The sequence below is a fragment of the Syngnathoides biaculeatus genome, chromosome 16, assembly GCF_019802595.1.
Source record: "Syngnathoides biaculeatus isolate LvHL_M chromosome 16, ASM1980259v1, whole genome shotgun sequence".
Lineage (NCBI taxonomy): Eukaryota > Metazoa > Chordata > Actinopteri > Syngnathiformes > Syngnathidae > Syngnathoides > Syngnathoides biaculeatus.
Window position 1 is genome coordinate 20,874,748 of NC_084655.1, and position 23,943 is coordinate 20,898,690.

The window sequence follows — 23,943 nt, forward strand, 5'->3', positions numbered from 1 at the left end:
CAGCGCTAAAAGGGCCGGTAAAATACACTTCCTTGGCATATATATTCCACTGGTCTCATTCTTACCTACGCTCGAGTGCCCCGTTCCAAAAAAATGCGCAAATTATCCACATCACCACATAAGCCGCAGGGTTGAAAGTGTGTGAAAAAAGTCGCGGCTTGTCGTCCGGAAATCACGGTGGTTGGACACTCTAAATTGCCCCTGGGTGTGATTGTGAGTGCGGCTGTTTGTCTCTATGTGCCCTGCGATTGCCTGACGACCAGTTCGGTTCAAGTGCCCACATTGAAACCTGGTTTGAAACACGAGATTTTTACAAAGAAAGACGGTACACAGAAAGAGCTAGTGTGGCGCCAATGCTAGCGCTAACGCTGTGCTAATGCAAGTGCTAACGTGTAGCGCTGCGCTAAAGCTAGCGCTAATGCTAACAGGGCCGGTTAAAATAAAACTTACCAGTAAATATCACTGAGACACGCCAGTAACACAACAGCAACACGCTTGTAGGCCGAAAATGACGGGGCAGTGATTTGCAGTCAATGTCGTCGTAAAAAGGCCCAATGCAGTGTAAACATACTTGTTAGCCAAGAGAAATTCTACGAAATGAATGGATCAGAATGTTGGGAATAAATATTTGGACCGAAGCTGCACATGTCAATCATCGCTTGTGAGGGAGAAGGTCTCGCCGACCCGCCCGCTGCCAGCGAGCGTCTCCCCGTCGTCTGGACGCTACGACGACGCGGTATTTAGGCTGACCGCACATTTTGAACATTTCAGAAAGTGAGCTCTGCGCGGCCGTATCGCAATCCTTCCTCGCGGTTAGCCTGTGGCGGCCAGAGGCAAAAAAAAAAAAAAAAAAGTGATGCGCCAGCGTGTTGAGCTCAGCCCAATTCTCCACGGCAGCCATCGGAACGCGTCGAGAGGAGTGCTGGGGGGGGGGGGGGGGGGGGGGAACATTTTGGACTTCCTTTGGAGATTTCAAGGTCACGCGGGACAGATAGATGTGTTCTGGAAAATCTCCGCTTGCTCCCCTATGGTTCGTCATAATGTATGACTGCAACTAATCCAGAGTGCAGAGGTTGAGTTCTTTTTGAGCCCGTGCCAGGATGTGATGAGAAACAGGCCCGCTTGAAACGTCTGCGAGACCCCCCCCCCCCCCACCCCCTCCTCCCCTTGCCCTCCCCCACTTTCCCTTTGTCTTCAACCCACCTTACGCACGAGCCCGATATTAGCGGGATAATGCAAAAGGGCAGCCCCCCCCCGTCCGTCCCTCTCTCCGAGAAGTTCTGCTCGCATCCGGCGCCGCATCGCGACAAAGGTCTCGGGGAGCATTCTTCCCGACCGGGCCCGGCTTGTCCATTGTTGCCCTCGAGCGAGCGAAACGTAGCGTGCAGGAAGCCGACGTCTGAGCCGAGGGACGCGGGAGACGACCGGCCCCCAAAAGGAGAGAGTGTCGACGTGAAAGTGAAGGCCGCGTGAACGATCCCGTCCGCAGTTTGGCGATGCTCCATCATCATCATCATCATCATCATCGAGCCTGCAAGACGCCGCCAGACGGCAACCTGGATGAGTCAACGGCAAAGCATCTGATTCCGTTTCCAGATGTTTCGAGGCCTCGCGCGAATAACCTTTTTTTTTTGAGGCGAAATATCAACATCATCGGGGAAGAAGAACGCACGCCTATTTTTCCCCTCTTGGACGGAGACAAAAGAACTTGAGTACGCCGGGATTAGAAAGTGAACGCAGGCTTGTTCGCGTGCCAGGTTTGTCCGATGTGGAGAGGAAGGAAGGAAGAGCAGAGGGGAAAAAAAACAAAAAAATGCATTTTGTGCGCACACTTCGCTGCACGCGAGAAATACACGGATGACTTTGTTTACGATTTTCTCGATCTTTCAAGATCACAGCAACGAAAGAAGATGGTGAGACAAGACTGCCCTACTTATTTTTTTCCGTGCGATTAGTTAATATTTTGCTACAAGTTCAACCCGTATTTTTGGAGGTTCCCCCAGCTGACTGTATTGTAATTTTATCCATCCATCCATTTTCTTAGCCACTTATCCTCACAAGGGTAATAGGGAGGGCCGGAGCCTATCCCAGCTGTCGTCGGGCAGGAGGCGGGGCACACCCTGAACTGGTTGCCAGCCAATCGCAGGGCACATAGAGACAAACAGTGACAATCAGACCTAGAGTCAATTTGGACTGTCCAATTCTTGTTGCATGTTTTGGGGATGTGGGAGGAAACCGGAGTGCCCGGAGGAGAACATGCAGACTCCACACAGGCGGGGCCGGGATTGAACCCGGGTCCTCTGAACTGTGAGGCGAACGCTTTACCAGCTGAGCCCACCGTGCCCATTCAATTACACTATTCAAATATTAAAAAAAAAAAAAAAAGTTTCTATCCGGGAGAGATTAATATGAATTTGCATTAGCTGAATTAAAATATGAATCAAAGAATTATTGCAAAATGTCAGGACTGCAAAGCACGAGGTTTACTTGTCCTTCTTTTTTCAAACGGACCGTATACCAAGTTCCAGGCCACGTTATGTTCATTGTGAGGGGGAAGAAAGCTGGCATTCAGGCAGGGGCGCGTGTGTCCCCCCCCTTCGACGTCCACTGCAAACGCAGGTTTTCCATCGGGCTCTCCAAGCCCCCGGCGTCTTTTTTTTTTTTTTTTCACCCCGAGACAATCCCTCCTGGCGCCCTCCCCCGAGCCATTCTCCCCGCTCCCTCGCTCGCCTCTCTGCTTGGGTGCAAAGCCAAACAAGCCAGCCATTAAGTTGAGTTAAGCGCAGGAAGCGGGGCGGGCGGGCGGGGGGCTTTGGGGGTGGGCGGCGGTGTTTACAAGGAGCTAGTCAGGTTTCAGCAGCACTTTGAAGTGAGCGGCGCGCTGGAGACTGACTGTCACCGGAGGCCGAGGCCTAGCGCCGCTCCACTGACTCACTTGCATTCCCTCCATTCATCTGAGCGGAGAGAAGAGCAAAAGAGGGCGGGGTGGGGTGAGAATAGAGAGTGAGAAAGAGAGGCACAGGTCGATTTATGCGTCCCCCCCCCCCCCACCGCCGCCACTCTTCTTCCCTCCCCTCGGAGTGTCTGTTCCTACCTTTCATCGAGTCTTAACCGTCTGTTGTTGCAGGCCATCTGCGGCCGAGCCCAGATTGGAGAGATAAGAACTCGAGAAAGACGCTCTTGTCCGGCAGGTCACAGGAGAAGGTATAGAAACGCCGAAGCCTGCCCGGTAAACTAATACGATTCCACGCCAGGAACACAATGGTACATTCGGAGCACCCCCCCATGTGGTCTCCCTACCCGCGAGGCCCCAGGATCAGCTTCCCAGCAGCCAAATACGCACACACACTCACGTCGGCTTCGTCACATCAACGCCGAGATGCTTCCACTGGAGGCGAAGAGCACAGCTTGGGGGATTCCAGCTTGGCACCGGAGAAGTAACGCTGAAACCACCTTGTTTTTCTTTCGTCTTTTTATATTCCCTCCGACAAACAGGCAGGCGGGAACGCTTTCACGCCTATCCGATGGCGCGGGCGTTTCTCGCCAGACGATCCCGGTGTTGTTTTAACCGCGGCCTCTTGAACAAAAGGGGGTGGTTTTTTTTTTTTTTTGCACTCGGTGGTGTTATGTGCGAGGCGAGATACCATTTGGAGAGGTCCCCGTTCTCATGGATTGCGAGATCGTTCAGCAAGCCCAAAAAAAAAAAAATCAACTGGAACTTCCTGTTTGGAATGGCCGCCCTTGGTTATATTTCCAATGTTTGACGTTTTCATTTACCCTCACAGTCCCACCCATAGACAATTTAAAGTATTCCATGAACCTGGGATGCAAGTTTTTGGTTTTTGGATTCGAACCCCCCGACCGAAAAACCCGCGACGCTCGTCTGACTAACAACAGCGTGACAATGACCAGTGAACAGTACATTGGAGTAGTTTTACTTTATTATACAGTACTTAACTTCTCTTCATTGTGGTAATATTCCCCAGTGGACTTTGGAGGTCCCGTCTGTATTCGGAGACGCAACCCCATTCTGCAAAAACAAGATGGCCGCCTTTCGGGCTCGTTATCCAAGAGAACATTTGGACGATCATACGCTACATAAATTTTGTACAGTTTGACTATCCATCCATCCATTTTTTTTGCCACTTATCCTCACGAGGGTCGCGGGGAGCACTGGCGCCTATCCCAACTGTCAACGGGAAGGAGGCGGCCTACACTGAACTGAACTGGTCGCCAGCCAATCACTGGGCACATAGAGACAAACAGCCACACTCACAATCGCACCTAGGGGCAATTTAGAGTGTCCAATTCATGTTGCACGTTTTTGGGATGTGGGAGGAAACCGGAGTGCCCGGAGAAAACCCACACAGGCACGGGGAGAACATGCTAACTCCACACAGGGAGGGCGGGGATTGAACCCGGGTCCTCAGAACTATGAGGCCAACGTGCGACCATCTTCACATTTGCACTCGACATATTGTGGTTCAACATGACCTCAGAGAGCTGAGTAGGAAACTGTACAAAAACACAAGTGTAAAAAAAGTACGACGAATACTCAACATACATGATGCAATGGAAATGTTACATTAGCTGTTAGCGCATTATTATGGAAGTGTATTGCTGCTACACCCCCAAAAAAAACCTCGCGTTTCACATTATAATGTGGTTAATTACACGTTATAATGTGGTTGCGATTGATATTATAATGTGTAATGGGTAAAGGGGTGAAATTTATTAATTTATTCTTTTCTACGTTATGTGACACAAATCTACGTTATGTGAAACGAATCTACGTTATAATGTGAAAACGATTTACATTATAATGTGTAATGGGTAAAATTGATTTATTTTCTACGTTATTCTGTGAAACGAATCTACGTTATAACGTGAAACTATTCACATTATAATGTGAAACATGACCTTTTTTAAAAAAAAATGTGGGTGTAGCAGTAACACACTTCCGTACATTATTATTATTTTCCAGTCACAATGCATTAATTTTTTTGTACAAAAGCCTCTTAAATTTGCATAGCAACTTTGGTTCTTCTTATATTCAACAGCTGAAATATTGACATTTTATACAACGTATACACGATAGGAGCCCAAAATTTATACGACTGCCCTCGTCGATGTCAAGCATTCCTTCCAGTTTGGTTGCCAATACAACAGCGGCAGATAATTAAGACGCCGCGCAATTCTCAAAACGTTATGACATCACATTCTCAGATTTTTTTGTTGTCTAATCGTGAGGTGGTGGCGTGCACACTGATGTTATTATTATGTACAGCCACGAGGCATAACTCTATTTTACTAGCCCGCAGAGGCAAGTCGTGCCACGTTCGATGTCCGCCCGCCATTGCGCCGCTGAGTGACGCTTCCCGCCCGCCCGCATTCGAAAGGCGAGATTTTATCTTTAATTGGCGGTGATGTTCTCTTTTGGAAAAGAACAAGCGCATCTCCCGGGGGACGTCGAGAGAAATGAAAATAGCAAAAGGGGAAGTCTGAATGAATGCATGACATCGTAGTCGTGGGCAATTCATATCTGCAAACGTTCTGACCGATTTTTTAGGTTTTTTTTTAAAATACACAGTAACATGATCGTTTATGTTAGTTGCATAATCGCACAAGAGGATATAGTAGCTTTCATATAAAGTGACTACATACAGTAATAATGTTAATTGGGCTATTTGTACATTTTGCTGATTGAACTTGAAATTCTTTGACATTTTTTTTTTTACATAAAAATCAAATTATTACAAAAGTTATTAAAAAAGAAAGTGTGTGTGTGTGGGGGGGGGGGTGAGATATTTGCCTTTGTTGCAGTCCAAAAGTGACAACTTGACAGTTAAGACGTATACTTTTTAGTTTTTTTTTTTTTAAATACAAATATATCATTTCATGTTTTTACAAATACTATTTACACTTGTGATTTAATTACACGCGAAGTCCTCTGCGCTGCTGGTTCGTGGAGCCGAAGAAGAGGAGCTGAGCGTTTTTTTTTTTTTTTTTTTTTTTGCACACGCCGGTGTCGGCCATGTTTGTTGTGCGTTCCTTGAGCCAGGCCGTCCCGTTCGGGCCTCATTAATCCGGCACGCGGTTCGTCACCGGAACGCAAACGCTTTGGAGCTCGGCGGCTGGGAATACCGAAGAACGCGCCCCTCCCGCCCACCAGCCCTGGCGACGGGCCCTTCATCCTACACGGTGGTCTCCCCGTGTTTGCCGTTTGTCAGCCTGGTGTAGAACTTGTGCCAGGAATGCAGCGTTTTCCCGGACCAGATCCAGAAACCGGAGGTGATGCCCACGATGAGCGTCATCAGGTACTTGATCATGTAGACGGTGAAGTCCGGCGTCATGCGGGGCGCCGCCTGCGCCGGGCACGGGACGGCCAGGCTCCTGCAGCTGTGCCCGACCCAGCTGCGCTCCCAGTGCGGGCGGAAGGCCTGCTCGTAGAAGAAGCAGGCGATCACGATGGTGGCGGGCACGGTGTACAGCACGCTGAAGACGCCGATGCGCACCATGAGGCGCTCCAGCTTCTCCGTCTTGGTGCCGTCGTGCTTCATGATGGTGCGGATGCGGAAGAGCGACACGAACCCGGCCAGCAGGAAGGAGGTCCCGATGAAGAGGTAGATGAAGAGCGGCGCCAGGACGAACCCTCGCAGGGGGTCGAGGTTGCTGAGGCTGACGAAGCACACGCCGCTCAGCACGTCGCCCTCGATCTGCCCGATGGCCAGGATGCTGATGGTTTTGACGGCCGGCACCGCCCAGGCCGCCAGGTGGAAGTACTGCGAGTGGGCCTCGATGGCCTCGTGGCCCCACTTCATCCCCGCCGCCAGGAACCAGGTGAGCGACAGGATGACCCACCAGATGGAGCTGGCCATGCTGAAGAAGTACAGCATCATGAAGAGGATGGTGCAGCCTTCCTTCTTGGTGCCCTGGACCACGGTCTTGTAGCCATCCGGGTTGAAACTCTCGTTGCACACCACTTTGTCGCCCAGGAAGAAGCCGGCGATGTAGGCGATGGAGACCATGGTGTAGCAGCCCGACAGGAAGATGATGGGCCTCTCGGGGTACCGGAAGCGCTGCATGTCCACTAAATAAGTGGTGACCGTGAACAAGGTGGACGCGCAGCACAGGACCGACCAGACCAGAATCCAGACGCGCGAGAAGTGGATCTCCTTCTCGGTGAAAAACATGTACCCGCCCCCCCGGGACGGCTCGCACGGAGCGGCGCAGTCCTTCTCCTCCAGGAACATGTAGTTCAAGTAAGGGGGCACCGCCAGCGCGGCCGGGCAGCGGAAGGGCCTGTCGTGGCCGGAGACCGCCGTGAGGTCCTGGGTGCTCGGGACGGGCAACGGAGGCACGGTGGCAGCGGAGGAGTCGTTCTGTCCCACGCAGATCTGACCGTCGCCCAGCACGGGGAAGTTCTCGCAGCGCAGCCGGTCGGGCCACTGGAAGCCGAACTTGTTCATGAGGGCCTCGCAGCCCTGCTTGGCCCTCTCGCAGATGGACCTGCAAGGCGGGATGGCCTTCTCCAGGACTGTGCAAACCGGAGCGTACATCGAGCACAGGAAGAATTTCAACTCGGGGGAGCATTGTACCTTCACCAGCGGGTAGAACTGGTGCACCTCCAGCCCTGCGTCCTCCTGGTTGTAGTGGCCCACTAAGTTGGGCATGATGGTTTGGTTGTAGGCGATGTCCGTGCACAGGGGGATGGAGATGGGCTGGCAAAATCCATGCTCCGGGATGACAATTCCGTTCTCTCCTTGATACTGAGCTGATGTCACCAGAAACGGCAAGAAAAGGACAAACCGAGTGCCGCACAAAATCATCTCGCCGAGTTTAAAGACAGCAACTTCAGTCAGAGGGTTTAATGGAAAGCCTCATCAAGCAGACTCAAATGATATCAAATGTTTAAAGGAAAAAAAAAAGAAGAAGAAGAAGAAGAAGAAGCCTGATCACTCATAGACGAGCGTCGTCCTCTTTGTGTTTGCTCTTCGCTCGGAGCGCTGCTGGCTAACTTTTTCCTTTTCCTAAACTCTTTTTCTCTCAGCCCTTTCACTTTAACGAGAAGTCAAACCTCCGCTAGACGCGTTCAAAATAAAGGTGACGCGGTCACGTTCGACAAAAGAAGCACAATTTGCACATACCTCGCCCGAAATAAGCGCAACGGATGCTACGGTGGTTAGTAAAATCGATTATGGTAATCGTACTCACTCGAAAAGACGGCTACCCAGACGTGTAGAGACTTTGGTGAATTTGTCCTTCTTTTATTTTGAAGAGATTCATAGGAATCGGTAGCCGTCTCGCCAAACTTTTGATGCAACAGCTGGATTGCGTGGCCCAACCAGACCTACGAGTTTGTCAGCGCGTGGATCGGGTGGACGAGGTCCCCATCTAGTGTTCGTGTCGTCTGCACGGGCCGCATCAACAATTTTGTCAATTCTATTCAATTACTGAAATATTACACCCGCGCACCCCCCCCCCAAAAAAAACAAAAAACAAAAACCCCAGAGCTTTAAAAGTTGCAGGATATCAAAAAAAAAAAAAAAAAAAACGTAAAAATTAACATGCACTCCAGTAACCAACTTTGTTGTAAGGTTATCTAATATCTTTTATTAAGAAATGTAATTTAAATTTAATAAAATTTTTCAACCGACGCATCTTGTCGTTAAAAGTGGCTTGAAATTCGGAAGTTACAATTCGATTCACACAATTTCTCTTTTTTACGTCGTCCGTTATTTCGTTGTAAAAATACTTGTAAATTTTGTTGGGGGTGCCTAATAATAATAATAATAATAAATTGCTGGTGAAAATTATTAATACTTAAGATCGTATTTCAAATGCTCAGCAGACGTTACTATGCGCTTGTCAAATCTGCTTAATGCTAATTGGACGTCAGGATTGACCAATGAGAGCAAAGACATCTACCTGCCAGTGGAGAAGGGGGATGGCGTGACAAAATAGAAACTCTGCTATATTTCCGCCACTAAAGTTTAGGACGTCCCGATAATTTGATGTAGCCTAAAGCGTAAAGGTAGGTTCAGTGTAAATTGCTCTCGAACTGTTGGATACATGTGTTTGCGAGGTCAGTGTGTCTTAATATTGCCCGAAAATGGATGACCAGGGCCGCTTTGGGACTTTTTCTTAACTGGCCATAAATCAAGACAATATGGCGACCCGAGTGTTCTCCTTGTGAGATGGACAGTTCCGATCCACTCATGACTCACTCATCAAAAACACTGTTTTGCATTTCTAAAAATGCCTTTCAAGCGATATATTTGGTTCATTAAGTACGCACGTTAACTTAAAAGCACATAAAACAGGAGTTATGTGCTCTATACAATTTCTTTCTTTAACAAGAGTCAACGTTTTCCTGTATTTGTACTTCATCTCCTCCTGGCAGTCAAATTTTTGTTTTGCACTCCTAAACAAAAAGTTGTAAAAGATAAGATATGTACAGAACAGTAATTAAATTAACATCATTGTCTGGTAAAAACAACTGTGATGTTGACCATGTGAAATTAATTAATAACTACAATTGTTTTGTTCTGACTGATCAGTAATCGGATAAAGTTGACGGCACCGTTCCGAATTTCAACAGAATGGCATCTGACAAGATTTCTGCTTCTACGTTCCACTGGCAGGTAAGTTTTCACAAGTAATACGCACACGCCAGTGACTACTCAAAGGTTTATTAAGATCACAATAGTTTTATATAACTCATTAATGTTCGCCATTACATTTGGCAGTCATTAATGGTGTAGTGGTACACTCGCCTGTTTTTGGTGCTTGGAGTGTTGGGTTCAGTTCCCACTCACTGATGGTGTCGATACCTGCCCTGCGATTGTCTGGCGACCAGTTCAGGGGGTGTCGCTTCCATTTCACTCAAAGTCAGCTGGGATAGGCTCCGACCTGCCGCGACCTCAACCGGGATATGCGGCCTTGAAAATGGATCGGGTGGATTATCTTCGCCCTCAAAACCCAATTGAGATGTTGAAAATAGTCTTTAAGAAAAATAGTGGGGTTTTAGTTATTGAGAAACGTGTTGATTTACATTTATCGTTGTGAAAATGTTCTTAACGTATACTAAAGGTCCCCCCCCTCAAAAAAAAAAAAAAAAAAAAGAAAACTAATGTGTTCTCAGCAAATTGAAAGAAGGTTGTGAATTTTGTGTACTTGTAACAGGTTAACGTCAATAGCAGCGGTAGAAACGCCTCAGTTTCCGAGCCAGGTTTTTATCCTCAGGAAAAGGGAGCGGCGGAGTTCAAGCGCTGGTCCCCCGGTGGTCACAGTGATCCCTCTGAACTCATGAATTGTCCACTGAACACCAAGTATTGTGCTTTACATGTTTAAAATAAAATGTCAAGTATTTTTTTAAATCACGTGGTTCTCTCTCTTCAAGGAACAATGCTGAAAAAAATGAAATTGAGGAGGTTGATTTACAGTTTTTAGTGTCCAATATTTTGGATGAAGGTGATGATACGCAGAGCGGCTTCTGCAATCGTAGGTATGTAAATGTATCACCGAGTACAATTGGGTCAGAAATACTACACTGCATATGTTAAGACTTGATGTTTGTAGTACATTGCAGTACTTGGGTGACATTATCTGAATTACAATCCACTATGGTTTTGATTTTTCATTTAGCAACACAGATATAATATACTAGTAATGTATTATGTGACGAATTTGTGTTGAATCAGTCAATGCGTCATTGCAATTTGCACTGGTCGACTGCCAAATTATACGTAAAACAAAAAGATTTTCTGACAGGGATTAACTGGATTGAATTCATCCGTTACATAGAATCTTTATTAACTGAAGAAAACTGTGGGTTGAACCTATAAATAATGTAAATTTTGTTGTTAAATGAAGTTGCAGTCACCTTTTACCTGTCACCCAAGTATAAAACCAGAAAATAGCTCAGTAGCTCAGTAATATACTTCAGTGAGTAATATTTCAGCTCCTTCTGCTCAATCTTCTATGGTATCTTTTTTTAATTTTGAGGGTCAACCATTTGTTTTATAACAAATCCAATTGTGATTTCTTTTAGAAAGCCACCTATTGTCAACAGTCCTTGGTCATCCAAGACTTTGAGAGAAGACTTTTTACAGTATTCTCAATCAGACGATACGCTTCCTAACTGTGTACCCGGTGAGAGTTTTATTCAATCCGAACTGGAGTCCGTGAACGAGAAGAAGCAGTTTACTGGCATTTCTGCTAATCCGAGCTGGCATATTGGCGGTGTCCTTAACGGAGACAGAGATCCATTTGACAGTCGCGACAAGAAACTGCCACCGGGTCTTCCCATTCCCAAAGTGCCGAACCACGTCCCACCACAGGCACCCCGACGCAAGTACGACCTGTCGGCTGATTGGCACTCAGCGGATCGCGACTTCCCTCAACTCAGCGGTATCTTTCAGCTCCAAAACAAGACGAGCGGACCACCATTTGATATTTACGGGAGCTGGATGAGTGAGAATCCTATTGATAATAATGAGCAGGGCATGCCGGAACACATGAACCAACTGGTTAGTGGTTTGCAATGTCTGATGAGTGATAAGTTTGATCAAGGATATTATGGATGCCTTCCAAATATGGAAGCAAAGACAGAATACCCTGAAGACAGCATACTTGAGCGTTGGAAATTCCCCAGCCAGGCAATGCCAATGTTCTGTGAAAAACCGCAGGAGAGAGAATTTCGGGGCCCAAATGTCAAACCGGCGTTTAACCAGAATGATTTTCAAGAAATGTTGGGGCCGGAAAATGAAAGCGCTCCGTATTTCCAGCAAACGAAGCCCGGCTCGGCAATTTCAAGCCTCCCAAACCGTTATCAAAAATGTATCAATAAAAAACGGTACTCCAACCTCGGCGTCAAACAGAGGCAGTCCAAGATGAAGCCACAGAAGGAGAAGCAAAAGGAGATGATTTCTGTTTGCGTTCAGGAGAGGCCGAAAACCACCGCCTGTGTGTCGGAGACGCACTGGAGGCCACAGGTTGATCACCTGGACGGCATGCAGAGATTTTACGAAGAAAACATCATGGGGAACATGCAGCCGTTTTCGCCCCGTCTCGACAGTAACCCTAGAAGTTTCGCTCAACTGCCTTCCCGGTCTCAGAAAGACGTAACACCTGACGGAAGCGGTTCTGCTGACATGATTCCGGCGGCTGCCGTGGCTGGGAATGGGGCCACGGCGTTGTATCATCTCAAAGGCTCAGAGGCTCACCGCGGAGGGGCTACTTCTAAAGACAAGGAATCCGCTCTGGCAGCTTCCCTGGAAACTAATCCCGGGAAACTTATGTTCCAGTTTTACCTCTACCTGGATGAATGCTCTGAGCAGTTAAGCCACCTGGAAAGGGAGAGGAAGCAGGTAGCCTCGCAAAACTGACAGCTGCATGAAAGGGCTGCATGTGATTTTTCCGTTTCTAGGCGGAATTCCGTATTTTTAAATTGCATTGATTAAAAAAATATACATATTCTCAGTTTTTCTGCAATTTTCCAACCGTAACCTGTGCCAGAATCCAAACTTTTGCAAGCGAGGTGGAAGATTAGATACGCGTCTGTTGATTGGTCGAATGTGTTCCTCCTGACCAATGAAAACGCTTGTTGTATACAAGGCAGATCATGGGGCCATTTTCAAGTGAACACGACGGCGCCTCTTGAGTGAAAGAAATTGATAGATGTGTCAAAAATAAGTTCTGATGGGATTGGATGGAACGAGAAATCGTTGATACGGTTGGAAAGAAGGAAGTTACCACTCTGTTAAGCGACTTTATTCGCAAAATCGATCGAAAACCACAATAACGAGGTGGGAGTTCAGAAGCAATTACTTGTAAAAATGTCTGGATTATTTACTGATAACGACACATGACGTTAATAATTTTTGTCAAATTCATGCGTTTCAGTCATTTACTAAAACAAGAAATTAAAACATTTTTGAACGAATACGATATACGCGCTATGAAAGCACGCTTGCGTGCCGTGATGCAAATCTGAATTCAACTTTATTTATTGAATTTGTATTTGAATTGCGGTAAAAGTATGCACCTAAATAATGAATGATCGATCATATTGTGTACATTTTGAAAACAGAATAGCATTTATTTATAGATGTACTAGATATATTTAATTCATAATACGATTTTTAAAACTTGCACGTTAAAATTGGTGATAATCCTTTGATCGTCGTTTGATCATCCTTTGATCATGCTTGCAGCCCCCAGACCCCCCCCCCCCAGCTATTTTTTTCATTCAGTCAAATCACGTGTCTGGGTTTGGCTCTTTTGGGCTACTAACAGCGGAACCTGCAGTTTTCAAACAAGTTTTAACCACGATAAAGCTGCAGTAAGCAAATTCTGTGGCACCCTTTTTAACCTTGAATGTTTCAGATATCCACAAACGACATTCTTCCTATCCACAATTATCATTTCCGCAACTTCCTTTTGGAAAAATTCCATATCTTTTGGCATTCATGTGAATAGACTTTGTCATTACAGATACCGTACCCGCAGTTACGGATATCTGAAACTCTATTTTACATATCCGTTGCACCACTTTAATACCCACAGTGTCATTTTGACCCATCAGAATTCCACTCCAATATCTTTAATTGACCTCAATCAAAGATCATAATCACCCCCTAAAATTGAGGCTCCACTGTGTAAAGGTCCAAACAGAACAATGCGCCTCCGTAAACGTTTGCCTGATTACAATTGTTTTCCCATTTTCAGATTGAGGTCACCCTCGCCAAATCATTTCCTGGCACATGGACTCCGCCGGCGACGTGCCCGGCCGCACTTCCGCGCGACTCTGCGAGAATCAACTGCCTCATTGTTAATCAGAGGCAGGAGCTGGCCAAAGTGAGAACACCGAGCAAGCCTACTGGAGAAACATCCGATCGCAGCAGAGGTCTAATTTGCGTGTTGCGTTGGGTATGTTGCAGGTGGAATGGATTTTGTACAAAATAGAGTGTGAGTGCAAGGTTCCTCTCCATGCCAACGTGCGCTTGGTGCTGAACAATCATCAACGCGCTCTATCCTGCGTCCTGCGGGGACACCGGGAGGAGATGGCCAACGTGTCCCAGCTTCAGGGGCACAGCACTCCATTCGCAGAGGACAAAGGTAAATTCAAGATACGTCTTCAGAGTAGAGAAAAATTCCATTTTCACAGACATCACTTGACACCTCGGCAAATCGCAAAACAACTCACTTGAGCATATCAAAGGAATAACTGTGGTTTCCTTTATTGGGGATTCAAACATTTTTTCCAAAATTTTGAGCGTTATGATGGAAGACAGCACATGAGAAATAAAGGCTCCATCAAAAAAAAGACGATTAAACGATTCTTCTGGAGTTTGCTAATTGGACTTTTTGTGGTTCGTTGAAAAGGGACAGCAGCGAAGAAGCTCACAAAATTTAGAGTAGTTCTACTCAAGTGGGCGGCACGGTCGTTCAGCTCGTAAAGCGTTGGCCTAACAGTTCTGGGGCCCGCGTTCGATCCTGGCCCCTCCTGTGTGGTGTTTGCACGTTCTCCCCCTGCCTTGTGTGTTTTCTCCGGGTGGGCACTCCCGTTTCCTCCCACATCCCAAAAACATGCAACATTAATTGGACACTCTAAATAGCTCCTAGGTGTGATTGCGACTGTTTGTCTCCATGTGCCCTGCGATTGGCTGGCGACCAGTTCAGGGCATACCCCGCCTCCTGCCCGTTGACAGTTGGGGTAGGCCCCAGCATGCCCAGCCACCCTCGTGAGGATAAGCGTCAAAGAAAATGGCTGGATGGATGTAATTTAATGTCACAAGAAAATGGATGGATGGATGGATACTCAAGTGTTAAAACTGTCCATTTCACTTTTTATGGATATTTTTCCTCCTTTTTCTTTTAACTCGGTTACTTATTTTACAATTATATATATATATATATCATCATCATATAGATATCATTAGAGGTGTCAACATGGTTAAATTGTACACAGTTAGTTATACTCTTTTGTTTCCCATAGAAAAACAGTTGACAGGGCAAACTGTGGCCCGTTTTATATCGCTGGCTTGTTGTTTCGTAGACCTCCCGCAGTTGGTCACCGCCCTGAAGGATCTTGCCGTGACCACCAGGAAGCTCCGCGCGGGCCTTTGGTGCGCTCTCCAGATGACCATGCCCACTCCCCTCGGGGGGGCAGAGGACCGCCTCCGCACCAACAGGGAGCTCTGCGCAGCGCTGTGGCACTCTATGCCCGCTTCCGTTAGCGGGCCTTAGAACCACCTCGACGCAAACAGGGGAGCAAATACACACGCATGCAGCGACCCGCCCACATTTACGCGGTAATGAAATGAGCAACGTACAGTCCACTTGACAGACATTCACAGAACTGATCAAATTAGAAACTTGCGGAAAATAAGACGGGCAAATTAAGACCTTCCAGCTCGGGTTGTGGCGTAAGTTCGAGAACCGAACATAAATGACCATCTTTAATCAAGTATTTTTCCGAAATTGATTTAGATTCCGTCACAGTCGTATTTAAATAACACTATTTATGTGAGTTCTTTGAAGTTATTTATTGGGTTAACTTCCCCAACAATTATTCCTCGCCACTGTTTGAATCATATTTCCAATTACTCCACCCAGATTTTTTTCTCTAAATTATGCAGATATTCTGCCGTGTTCCACTTTGGCGGGAAGTCCAATTTTTTAAAAACTTAAATCTAATTCCCCATATACTGCAAAGTAATTTTAATTACTCTTATCGTCACACTATCATCAGTGAAGTGTCAAAAATAGCCGAGCTGAGACACGGTCAGGCAAGGCAAGTATAGGAAGAAAAGTTTTAAATTCTGGAGAAATCGCGTTTGTTCTGTTCGCTGACTCACAACACTTGATATGTGCCTTATCAGTATTTGTTTCGTTTTGTTCCTTGAATGTTATTTATGATCACACTGTTCGTGATCATGTTCCCAAAGAACTTCTCCAACTGTTAGATGTTGGTACAACTGAAACGTTCAAAAATTAAAAGCAAAGTGAAAACGCTCCAAAAGTTTATTACTTTAAAAAGACGCCATTTCAAACCGGCGAGTGTTTTTTTCCTTCTTCGGCTCTGTCGCATCTTTTTATGATAGCGCGATAACAACAAGGTCACATGGGCTCATTAACAGTTGAATGTGCTCCTACACATGAACACGATGACCAAAATGTCCCCCCCACCCCTCCCCCAAAGAGTAACGTGGCCACCCATTTTCCCACGTCATCCAATGTCCTTTCTCCCAGCCTTTATCTTTTGCGTTCTCCCTTTTGTGTGCGCTTCTTCTCCTTCTCCTTCCTCTCTTGTTTGGCCAGCTTGTCCTTCTCCCGCTGCATTTTGTCCATTTCCTTCTTCTTCTGGGCATCTTCGCGGGCCTGCTCCCGTTTTTGCTTCTGCCTGTTCAGGACCTCCTCCACGTTGGTGTTCTTGAACATGGCTGACACGCCGGCGGAGGTCAAGGACACAATAACGGGGAGGCAAAACACGTGCGCAGAAATCTTCCGTAGAGACGCTCAGGGTCGCGTTGCCCAACTGTTATATCATCTTTTTCAAACAAGTAGCATTATTCTGAAAGCTAGGTACACTCATACCAGTTTTTAACATGTGAGACATATGGAAGTAAATATGTGCCACCAGGATTTGAATTTGAAATGTAAAGTGATCACATTTTCAAAAGTCGCTACAATTCGCTGTCTGAAATTCAACCGGCGGCAATTAGCTGTCTAAAATTCACCGTCTGTGCCACCAGGTAGGGTGACTTAAGGTCAGAACCGAGAAGCCAGCGAATCGCAGTTACGCTTTCTAAGTCCATGTGATGTCACATGCACCGGTTTTGATCTCACTAAAACGCACGAGAGACTCGGAATTCAATCTAAACGACGGATTTATGCACACGCGAGTGAATGAGGTGCAATGTCTTTACCAGACGGAATTAAATTAGTGCCACCAGGATGTGAATTTGATATATAATCACAATTTCAATAAGTTACGACAATTTTCTGTATGAAATTCAACCGGCTACATTTCTGTCTGAAATTTACCGTCTGCGCCACGAGGAAGGTTACTTCAGGTCAGAACCGAAGACCCAGCCAATCGCAGTTACGGTTTCTTAAGTCACGTGACATCACATGCTAAGAAAGCGTAACTGCGATTGGCTGGGTGTCATGTGAACTCACATACTAAGAAAGCGTAACTGTGATTGGCTGGCTTCTCGGTTCTGACCTTAAGTCACCCTACCTAGTGGCACAGACGGTGAATTTCCGACAGCGAATTGTCGTAACTTATTGAAAATTTGATTACATTTCAAATTCAAATTCCATTTTCTGTGGCATTTCAAATTCAAATCCCGGTGGCACAAATGTATTTCTATCTGGTAAAGACATTGCACCTCATTCACTAGCATGTGCATAAATCTGTCATTTAGAAAACATTCCGAGTCACTCGTGCGTTTTGGTGAGAAGAAAACTGGTCAGCGTGCACGTCATGAATCCAGTTTTGATTTTAACTTTTGCGCAGTGAGAATATTTCTCATTTATTAGCGAACAAAGTCCAATGGCTTTAAAACAAAGACGATACGTCAATATCGGTAAATCATATGCCTGAAGAAAAATAATTTGGATACCAGAGTTCTTCTATATAGTGAGGAATAACATTTATATGTACCAAAATACATTTGAAAAATACCTTTTTTTTTTTTTTTTTTTAAATAAGAGATTGCCACAGAAAGGATACACTTGTCCTGTCCAGGAATGACATTTCCATTTGCCGATTCCTCTTCTTCACATTCAGTGATTTAGTCAAGGGAACAAAATTGTTTTCACTTACATTGCTATTTGGTTCGTGAATATTAAAAATTAAACTGCTCATGCTCATTATTCCCTCCGTCTTGACTAGGCCTCCGGTTGCAGCTGAAGGCAAACGGCTGTAAACAGTGATGAGCTGTGTTGTGTTTTGAAAAGGCAAACAAAGTTCAAACCTTAAATTTACTTTTGTCACCAATTTTCATGGCCACAAACGACAAGAACAATGCCTAATAATGGGAAGTTTTGAAGTTGCTCAATCAAGGATATTCCTCTTCATCCGTAACGTTGGCATACTGCGCCAGGAGGGCCTCCTTGCGTTTCTTGGACTCCTCCGACACTTCTTTCTGCTTGACCACAATCTGGGCCTGCCTTTCAATCATGCTGGCGATGGCCTGGACCTCAACTGGCCAGGGAGACAAACAAACCAAAAAAGTAGTCACGTTGTCATCACTGAGGTTGGTTTCAACTTTCATTTCAAACTTGAGTTAATCTGTGCTTGTGTTTGTTTATCTGGCACTGATTTAGGGCACAGATGCAAGCTGTGCATATCCATATATATGGGATTTAAAGATATGATGTCTGTTTGCACTGCCCCTTCTTGTAAAGCGTTACGTCTGTGTGTTATTTAGGTATTTATCTACATAATATTTATAAACTACCATCTCCGGAGTCTCGCTTGTTTGCCGGGTGGCTGCAGTACTCCGTCCAGTGCTTGATGATCTGTTGGCAGACATCTTCTAGCGTGTCTTCTTCATCCTGCGCAATTAAGGACAGTCGCCAAAACAAAGAACAACACAAGATTGTCAGAGTCAGGTGGTTTTATCGTCTGTTTGTTCCGAAGACACGGAAAAGTACGGGATCGGGGTTGTTTGGTTTGAGAAGAATTTCAAAATCTACTTATGTGGCTTGTGTTACTGGGGCTTCCCGTAAATAGCAACAGGCTCCGGCGGAGTGAGGCAGCAGCTGTCATGTTGGCTACGTGCGACATGAGGACGTTGCTAGCTCACCAAAAAGGCCGATAAGATTCCTCGAAGCGCCTCTCTTTTCTCCTCGTCGTTCTCCTCTTCCTGCAGCACGCCCAGAATGTAGGCGCCGTACACCTCGCGGTCCACTTCCAGCGCGTCTAGCCGCTCATTTAGCCAATTTTCAAACTCCCCGGCGTCTGCCAAGGGCGCGGCCATCTTGGCTTTTCGAGGTCCTTCAACCGGCATGCGGCTGCCCTCCCTCGTGCCTGTAAGAAAAAGATGAGACGATAAAGTACCGTACAGCGAAGCCTGTCGGAATTTTGTCCCGACAGCCTTGATGTGACGACGCAAACAGGTAATGTCACGTTTTTATTAAGAATCACGAATGTAAATAAAAACACTTGTCCTGACAATATATTAGAAGTTGCTAATGCATAACACTAGCGAGCAGGTGGTGTAATTCGAAGAAAAACATTTACAAAGCCCCAGCAGTGATAGATGTCATCCAAATAAATATGACTGATGGAATTTGACATTTGTTGCACCTGTGTTCCTTCATCATAAGGTGTATGACATACAACCGCATTACATTTCTGATTCTTACTTTTAGATCACTGCAAACAATTTTTACATGTCAAAAATACTTTGAAGGCAAACAAAACAAACTCATTCGTCGTTCTGCATATGCTAAATTAAGCATAATTGATGGGAGGTATTCAAATAACGTATCAACAAACATTTTGACTTGCGTGCATCAGTCTCATACATTAATACTGAAAGCACACGTTCAAGCCTTTCTTTGTTTGGTGCTGTTTAATTTTTGTGATTATTTTAATACTACCCAACAACGGGCCTAATCCTTTTGATTGTTTTTTTTTTTTTTTTTTTATATGACAAAACTACAATCTCTATGGCTGTCTATTTTGACTGAAAATAATTGTGATGCTTATTAATTCAATTTCCATCGTCCAAAAAACGCGAATCTTTCCTTCCTGGGATTGTGCCACGAGCCCCCCACGGCCCCCCAACAGTGGCTGATTGAAAATGGCTGGTTTTGATTGTTGCACACAAACTGAACTTGTGCACTCACTTTCAAGCTTTAAGCACAGCCAGACTGCCAATGCTGCTTTCATTAAAATGTTGATTCCCTAAAAATAAGCAGCCATTTGTTTTCCATTCAGTGAGCTGCTGGCAGTCAAACACTTTTTTTTTTTTTTGCACCAGAAAGTCATCCGTTACGAGTTTCCAACATGACAATTAATGAATGGAGTAGCTGAGACGAAGGTTACTTTGAAAATTAAAGGAGACATTATATACTGCATATCTATTGCATATTCAAAACAGTTCTCGGGTATTTTGATTGGTATATCATATCATGCCAGAAGTGCGGAAACTGTGTGCGACAGTCAATATGTAATTTCAATAACAACAGCTTGCTCATACACACATTTTTTTGGAACTCCGTGGATTCTATTTGCATAGATGGGAAAAGTTTAAAAAAAATTGGATTTTCCATCCTATGCAACTGCCTTGAAGCCCAAATATGAGCTGTGCATGACACTGACTGACTGCAATTTGCCACAAGGGGGGAGTCGAGCACACAAATAAGTCGTCGTTGTCAAAGTCAGCTTCTCCTTTTGGATTTGGTTGCACGCCGCGTGGATGTCCCTCATGTTTGCGACTTGGGGCGAAATTTGCTTCATACTCGTATATCACATCCGCCGTGTTTAAGTGTAATTGTAAGCGGAGCTGTCGGGCAAGAAATTGGCCCGCCAGCTGTTTGTTGGGCCCCTTGTTCATTTGACGCTGGGACGACACCTCGCAGCTGTTTGGAAAATATTCATTGATTCCGTTTGAATGACTTGATTTCCGCTTCCAGAAAGCGATTTGCGCACAGGGGTCCGGGACGTGTGCGTGTGTGTGTATGTGTCAGTGGCGCCTGGGAGGTAGGGGGTTATTAATTACACCCCAAGTTATACCCCCAGCCAGTCCCACCGCTCCCACATCATGGCTTCACACTCCACCGACGTTGCAGTAATGAAGTGTGAAGCTTCTGTCGGAGGCCGCGGGGATGCCGCCGAGTGGAAACGCGCCACCTTCGTGTCCTCGCCGTCGAGTATTTTGCTTCCGCTCGTGACTACGACGGGCTGTCATCATAACTTTCATATTCCTCCTGCTCTTGATGCTTTTATAACGGCAAAACCTGACCAGGTATTATTTCGAGTACAGTGAACCTGCATGCAATATCGCGGATCACCTTTCGCTTTACGTCGTGCATTTTTAAAGCTGATTTCTCTGATTTATCCTCATCTGATGAAGCAATAGCAGTATCGGTTGATCGGGAAAATGGAGGAATACTTCCATACACAGCCGTATGGAAGTATTCCTCCGTCTTCCCGATCAACTGAGCGTCCGAGCAGCTCCCGGGTGTCGCTCATGACTGTGTATGAAAGTATTCCTCCGTTTTTCCGATCAACCGATACTGGTATTCCTTCATCAGATGAGGATAAATCCGAGGAATCAGCGCTGAACATAAATGGTGTCCCATGTAATCGAGCCTTTGTTGCGGCACGGTACACGTCACATCCGCGCACGTCGGTCATGTGACTCGCGAAAATGGCAGCGCCCCTGAAAATTCGTAATTGTCGATTAAAAAAAAAAAAAAAATCTTCTCAAAACACTGTTAAATGAAAGAGGATTTAACATCACATTGCCAAAATAGAGTACATATTACAGAACCTATTGGATACATTGTTAATGCAAACCACTGGATTTCCCCTTTAAGAATGTTGTTTTTTTTTTATGTTTTTTTACAGTACTCTATATGTACTGAATAGGCAAGTCTGAAATTACTTCAACTATAGTAGCACGTTGCGCTGCAACACTCGGGACAGCATGGAGGTTGACTGCAGGACATGCTCCTTTAGAGCAGGACAGTGCTACATGAATAAAATGAAGTTTGGGGGGGGGGGGGGAGTCCTTCTCTGGCTGCATATCGTGCCTCTTAATTTTTTCAAGATGTAAGAGGAAAAACAAGAAATCAGAGATCGAAAGCACGACTTATGAGGTGCCTATCATTTCTTGTGCACTTGTGAGCAAAATACTGTAATAGTAGTCACGCCCCACAGCATAACCCTGACCTGCTGCCGAGTTACCCAAGAAAAGCACCTTCTAGCTATTCATTATAATGTCTTTGGCATTTTGTCATCTGTGTTTGCATTTTTGCTGTGGTTAGGGTTAGGATTTTTTGGTTTTGGTTGTCACTCCCTTAGTTTGATGTTGAGTTTGACAGCAAAGCTCTACTGGGAGTGGCCTCAAACAGCTCGAAGAAGCGAGCCGATTTTTTTTTCTTTTTTTTTTTTTTACCGTCCCCTGTGTGCCAGGCTGCCAATTCCGTGGCCGAAGTAATGGTCGGCTTGCAGGGTGGCAAAGGGCCGAGGGGGGGGGGGGGAGCTTTCCCTTCCACCGGGCCGCAAACGCCGTATTTCAAGCCGAGCGACTCGGGGTCACCGCTTAATGCCGCCGCCGCCGCTCCAAGTGACGCCGTAGCTTTAGGACGCCTGTCCTATTTATATTGAGGGCTTGTGGATTGATGCGAAATGACGAGGGCTGGGAGGCTGCAGAGCGGGTGGGCGTCCACATGCTCCACTCCACAGGCGAGCCTGCGACTCTGCGGACGCAAATACACGCGGACGCGCACGCTCGACTCCCGCCCCGACGCCACCAGCCTTCGAAAATGCCCTACAGTCTCAATGTGCAATGTCCTCTCTCTGTCAACATATCCTCTGCGCCAGCGCTAATGTGACAGAATATAACCAGAGCACAGAACAAGCAGTTGGCGCGGTTTGCGACGGGCACGGCTTCCTCCTCCTCCTCGCCGGCGGCGTCCGTCGACGTATTCCCGTCAATAAGCCCGGTTGCGAGCGTGAAGCTGGAGCTCGTCCGCACACAACCGAGTTCACCTTTCGAACGGGTCACCGTCACCGTGAGCGTCAATTGAGTACATGGCAGCAACGCACCATCGCCTTGATGTTTTCTTCAATACATTTTTTTTCTTATTATTGCGTTCATCTAATGTAATGTTCAGTTCATTTTAATTGTGGTTAGTAATGTCAGCAATCATGTAGCGTGATGATTACACTGTATTAACTTTTATTACTCAGCTGTAGTCATGCGCACGGTCGTGGACATTGGATATTTGTCACATAACCCAATTATAGATGATAAATGTTTTGTCTCTGCAGCTTCAATAATTATTGAATGTATTTAATGGCCTTGTTTTAAAAAGGCCCAGAGGGATGGATGGATGCACTATCATTGTGGAGTTTGGTGGTTTTTAGTTGGAATTTGCCTATTTTATTCATAGATTGATTGCATTCTGGTTAACACAACAACAACAACAACACTCCAATAGAAATTATTATTTTTTTTACACCTGCGACAAGACCTCGTGCTCGATTTTTGTGTTCATTTACTCGTTGCAAGAGAAAATATGCAAATGTACCGCTCTCAGGGACATCGTACAGAGCGCGTTTTTAACCGAAAACAGATCCGAGATATAAATATTACCGGGATGTAAAAGAGAGTTGCCGTTCCGGTTCATTTCTCGCAGAAAAAAAAAGAAACTGTTCTAATTACTTCTTTACGTGGAGCCCCCTCGTGATAACAAATGTTCAGTTGTTACTTGGAGAAGGGTGTTCGGAAATAACCTTGAGTAATGAGCCACGTGCTATTTTTTCATTTGTTTTCTATGTCTGCAGGCCAATTATCGTCTGATCACATCCAGCAACCTGTTCTGTTTATCGTCGCACGCTCGCAATTTGGAGCTGACGTAAACGGTCGACGTTTTTAAGAGAACAAGCTGAAGTCCTAAAGTGGCGAACATCCCGCAAACATGCTAGGCTTTATTGGAAAAATGTTCCTCTTTTTATTATTTTAGCGCCAAGGTATGAGATATGTCAAAGTCACTGTGATTTGACGGTCGCATATGCGCCTGCGCGCCATTGCACTCGCAAATCTGCGCAGTCGAGCATGAAAAATCACGTGTAAAATTTATGAGTCGAAATACATAGATATTGAAAGACGTTGCTTATTTGTGTAGTCTTGACCAATGTGCGCTCTAAGTGACGTCTTAGAGCGCACATTAGTCGCCTAGTTTTACTTC

At 45.7% G+C, this 23,943-nt stretch overlaps 4 protein-coding genes across 15 annotated transcripts in view; 2 read left to right on the forward strand and 2 right to left on the reverse strand.

Annotated features, from left to right (window-relative positions):
- Positions 1-3,923: 3,923 nt before the first annotated feature.
- fzd2 (frizzled class receptor 2) lies at positions 3,924-8,451 on the reverse strand. Its single transcript, XM_061845653.1, has one exon. The coding sequence runs from the start codon at positions 7,827-7,829 to the stop codon at positions 6,195-6,197; it is 1,635 nt and encodes a 544-aa protein (XP_061701637.1). The 5' UTR covers positions 7,830-8,451; the 3' UTR covers positions 3,924-6,194.
- Positions 8,452-8,875: 424 nt separating this feature from the next.
- moto (minamoto) lies at positions 8,876-15,289 on the forward strand. Of its 3 annotated transcripts, none has more exons than XM_061845619.1 (8): positions 8,876-9,034; positions 9,561-9,644; positions 10,186-10,331; positions 10,403-10,507; positions 11,054-12,371; positions 13,732-13,860; positions 13,944-14,121; positions 15,062-15,289. In XM_061845619.1, exons 2-8 carry the CDS (start codon positions 9,603-9,605, stop codon positions 15,250-15,252), a joined length of 2,109 nt encoding a protein of 702 aa, XP_061701603.1. In that variant the 5' UTR covers positions 8,876-9,034; positions 9,561-9,602; the 3' UTR covers positions 15,253-15,289. The 3 variants fall into 3 exon arrangements, with proteins under 3 accessions (XP_061701603.1, XP_061701604.1, XP_061701605.1); XM_061845620.1 differs by having other exon boundaries at positions 10,246-10,331; XM_061845621.1 differs by lacking the exons at positions 10,186-10,331; positions 10,403-10,507; positions 11,054-12,371.
- Positions 15,290-16,011: 722 nt separating this feature from the next.
- On the reverse strand, positions 16,012-19,927 carry ccdc43 (coiled-coil domain containing 43). 2 transcript variants are annotated; one of them, XM_061845640.1, is made up of 6 exons: positions 19,870-19,927; positions 18,822-19,045; positions 18,474-18,570; positions 18,082-18,217; positions 17,744-17,799; positions 16,012-16,448 (listed from the first exon to the last, which is right to left on the reverse strand). In XM_061845640.1, the coding sequence occupies exons 1-6, from the start codon at positions 19,910-19,912 to the stop codon at positions 16,261-16,263; spliced, it is 744 nt and encodes a 247-aa protein (XP_061701624.1). In that variant the 5' UTR covers positions 19,913-19,927; the 3' UTR covers positions 16,012-16,260. The 2 variants fall into 2 exon arrangements, with proteins under 2 accessions (XP_061701624.1, XP_061701625.1); XM_061845641.1 differs by lacking the exon at positions 19,870-19,927 and adding an exon at positions 19,517-19,533.
- Positions 18,999-23,943, forward strand: part of LOC133514180 (uncharacterized) — a 140,602-nt gene continuing 135,657 nt past the window's right edge. For 7 of the 9 annotated variants that reach the window (XM_061845631.1, XM_061845633.1, XM_061845634.1 and 4 more), the window contains exon 1: positions 19,106-19,134. The gene's annotated coding sequence lies outside the window, so the exon portion shown is untranslated. Of the gene's footprint in view, positions 19,135-23,943 lie in introns of all 9 variants that reach the window. The other 2 variants (XM_061845626.1, XM_061845628.1) reach the window with 2 other exon arrangements.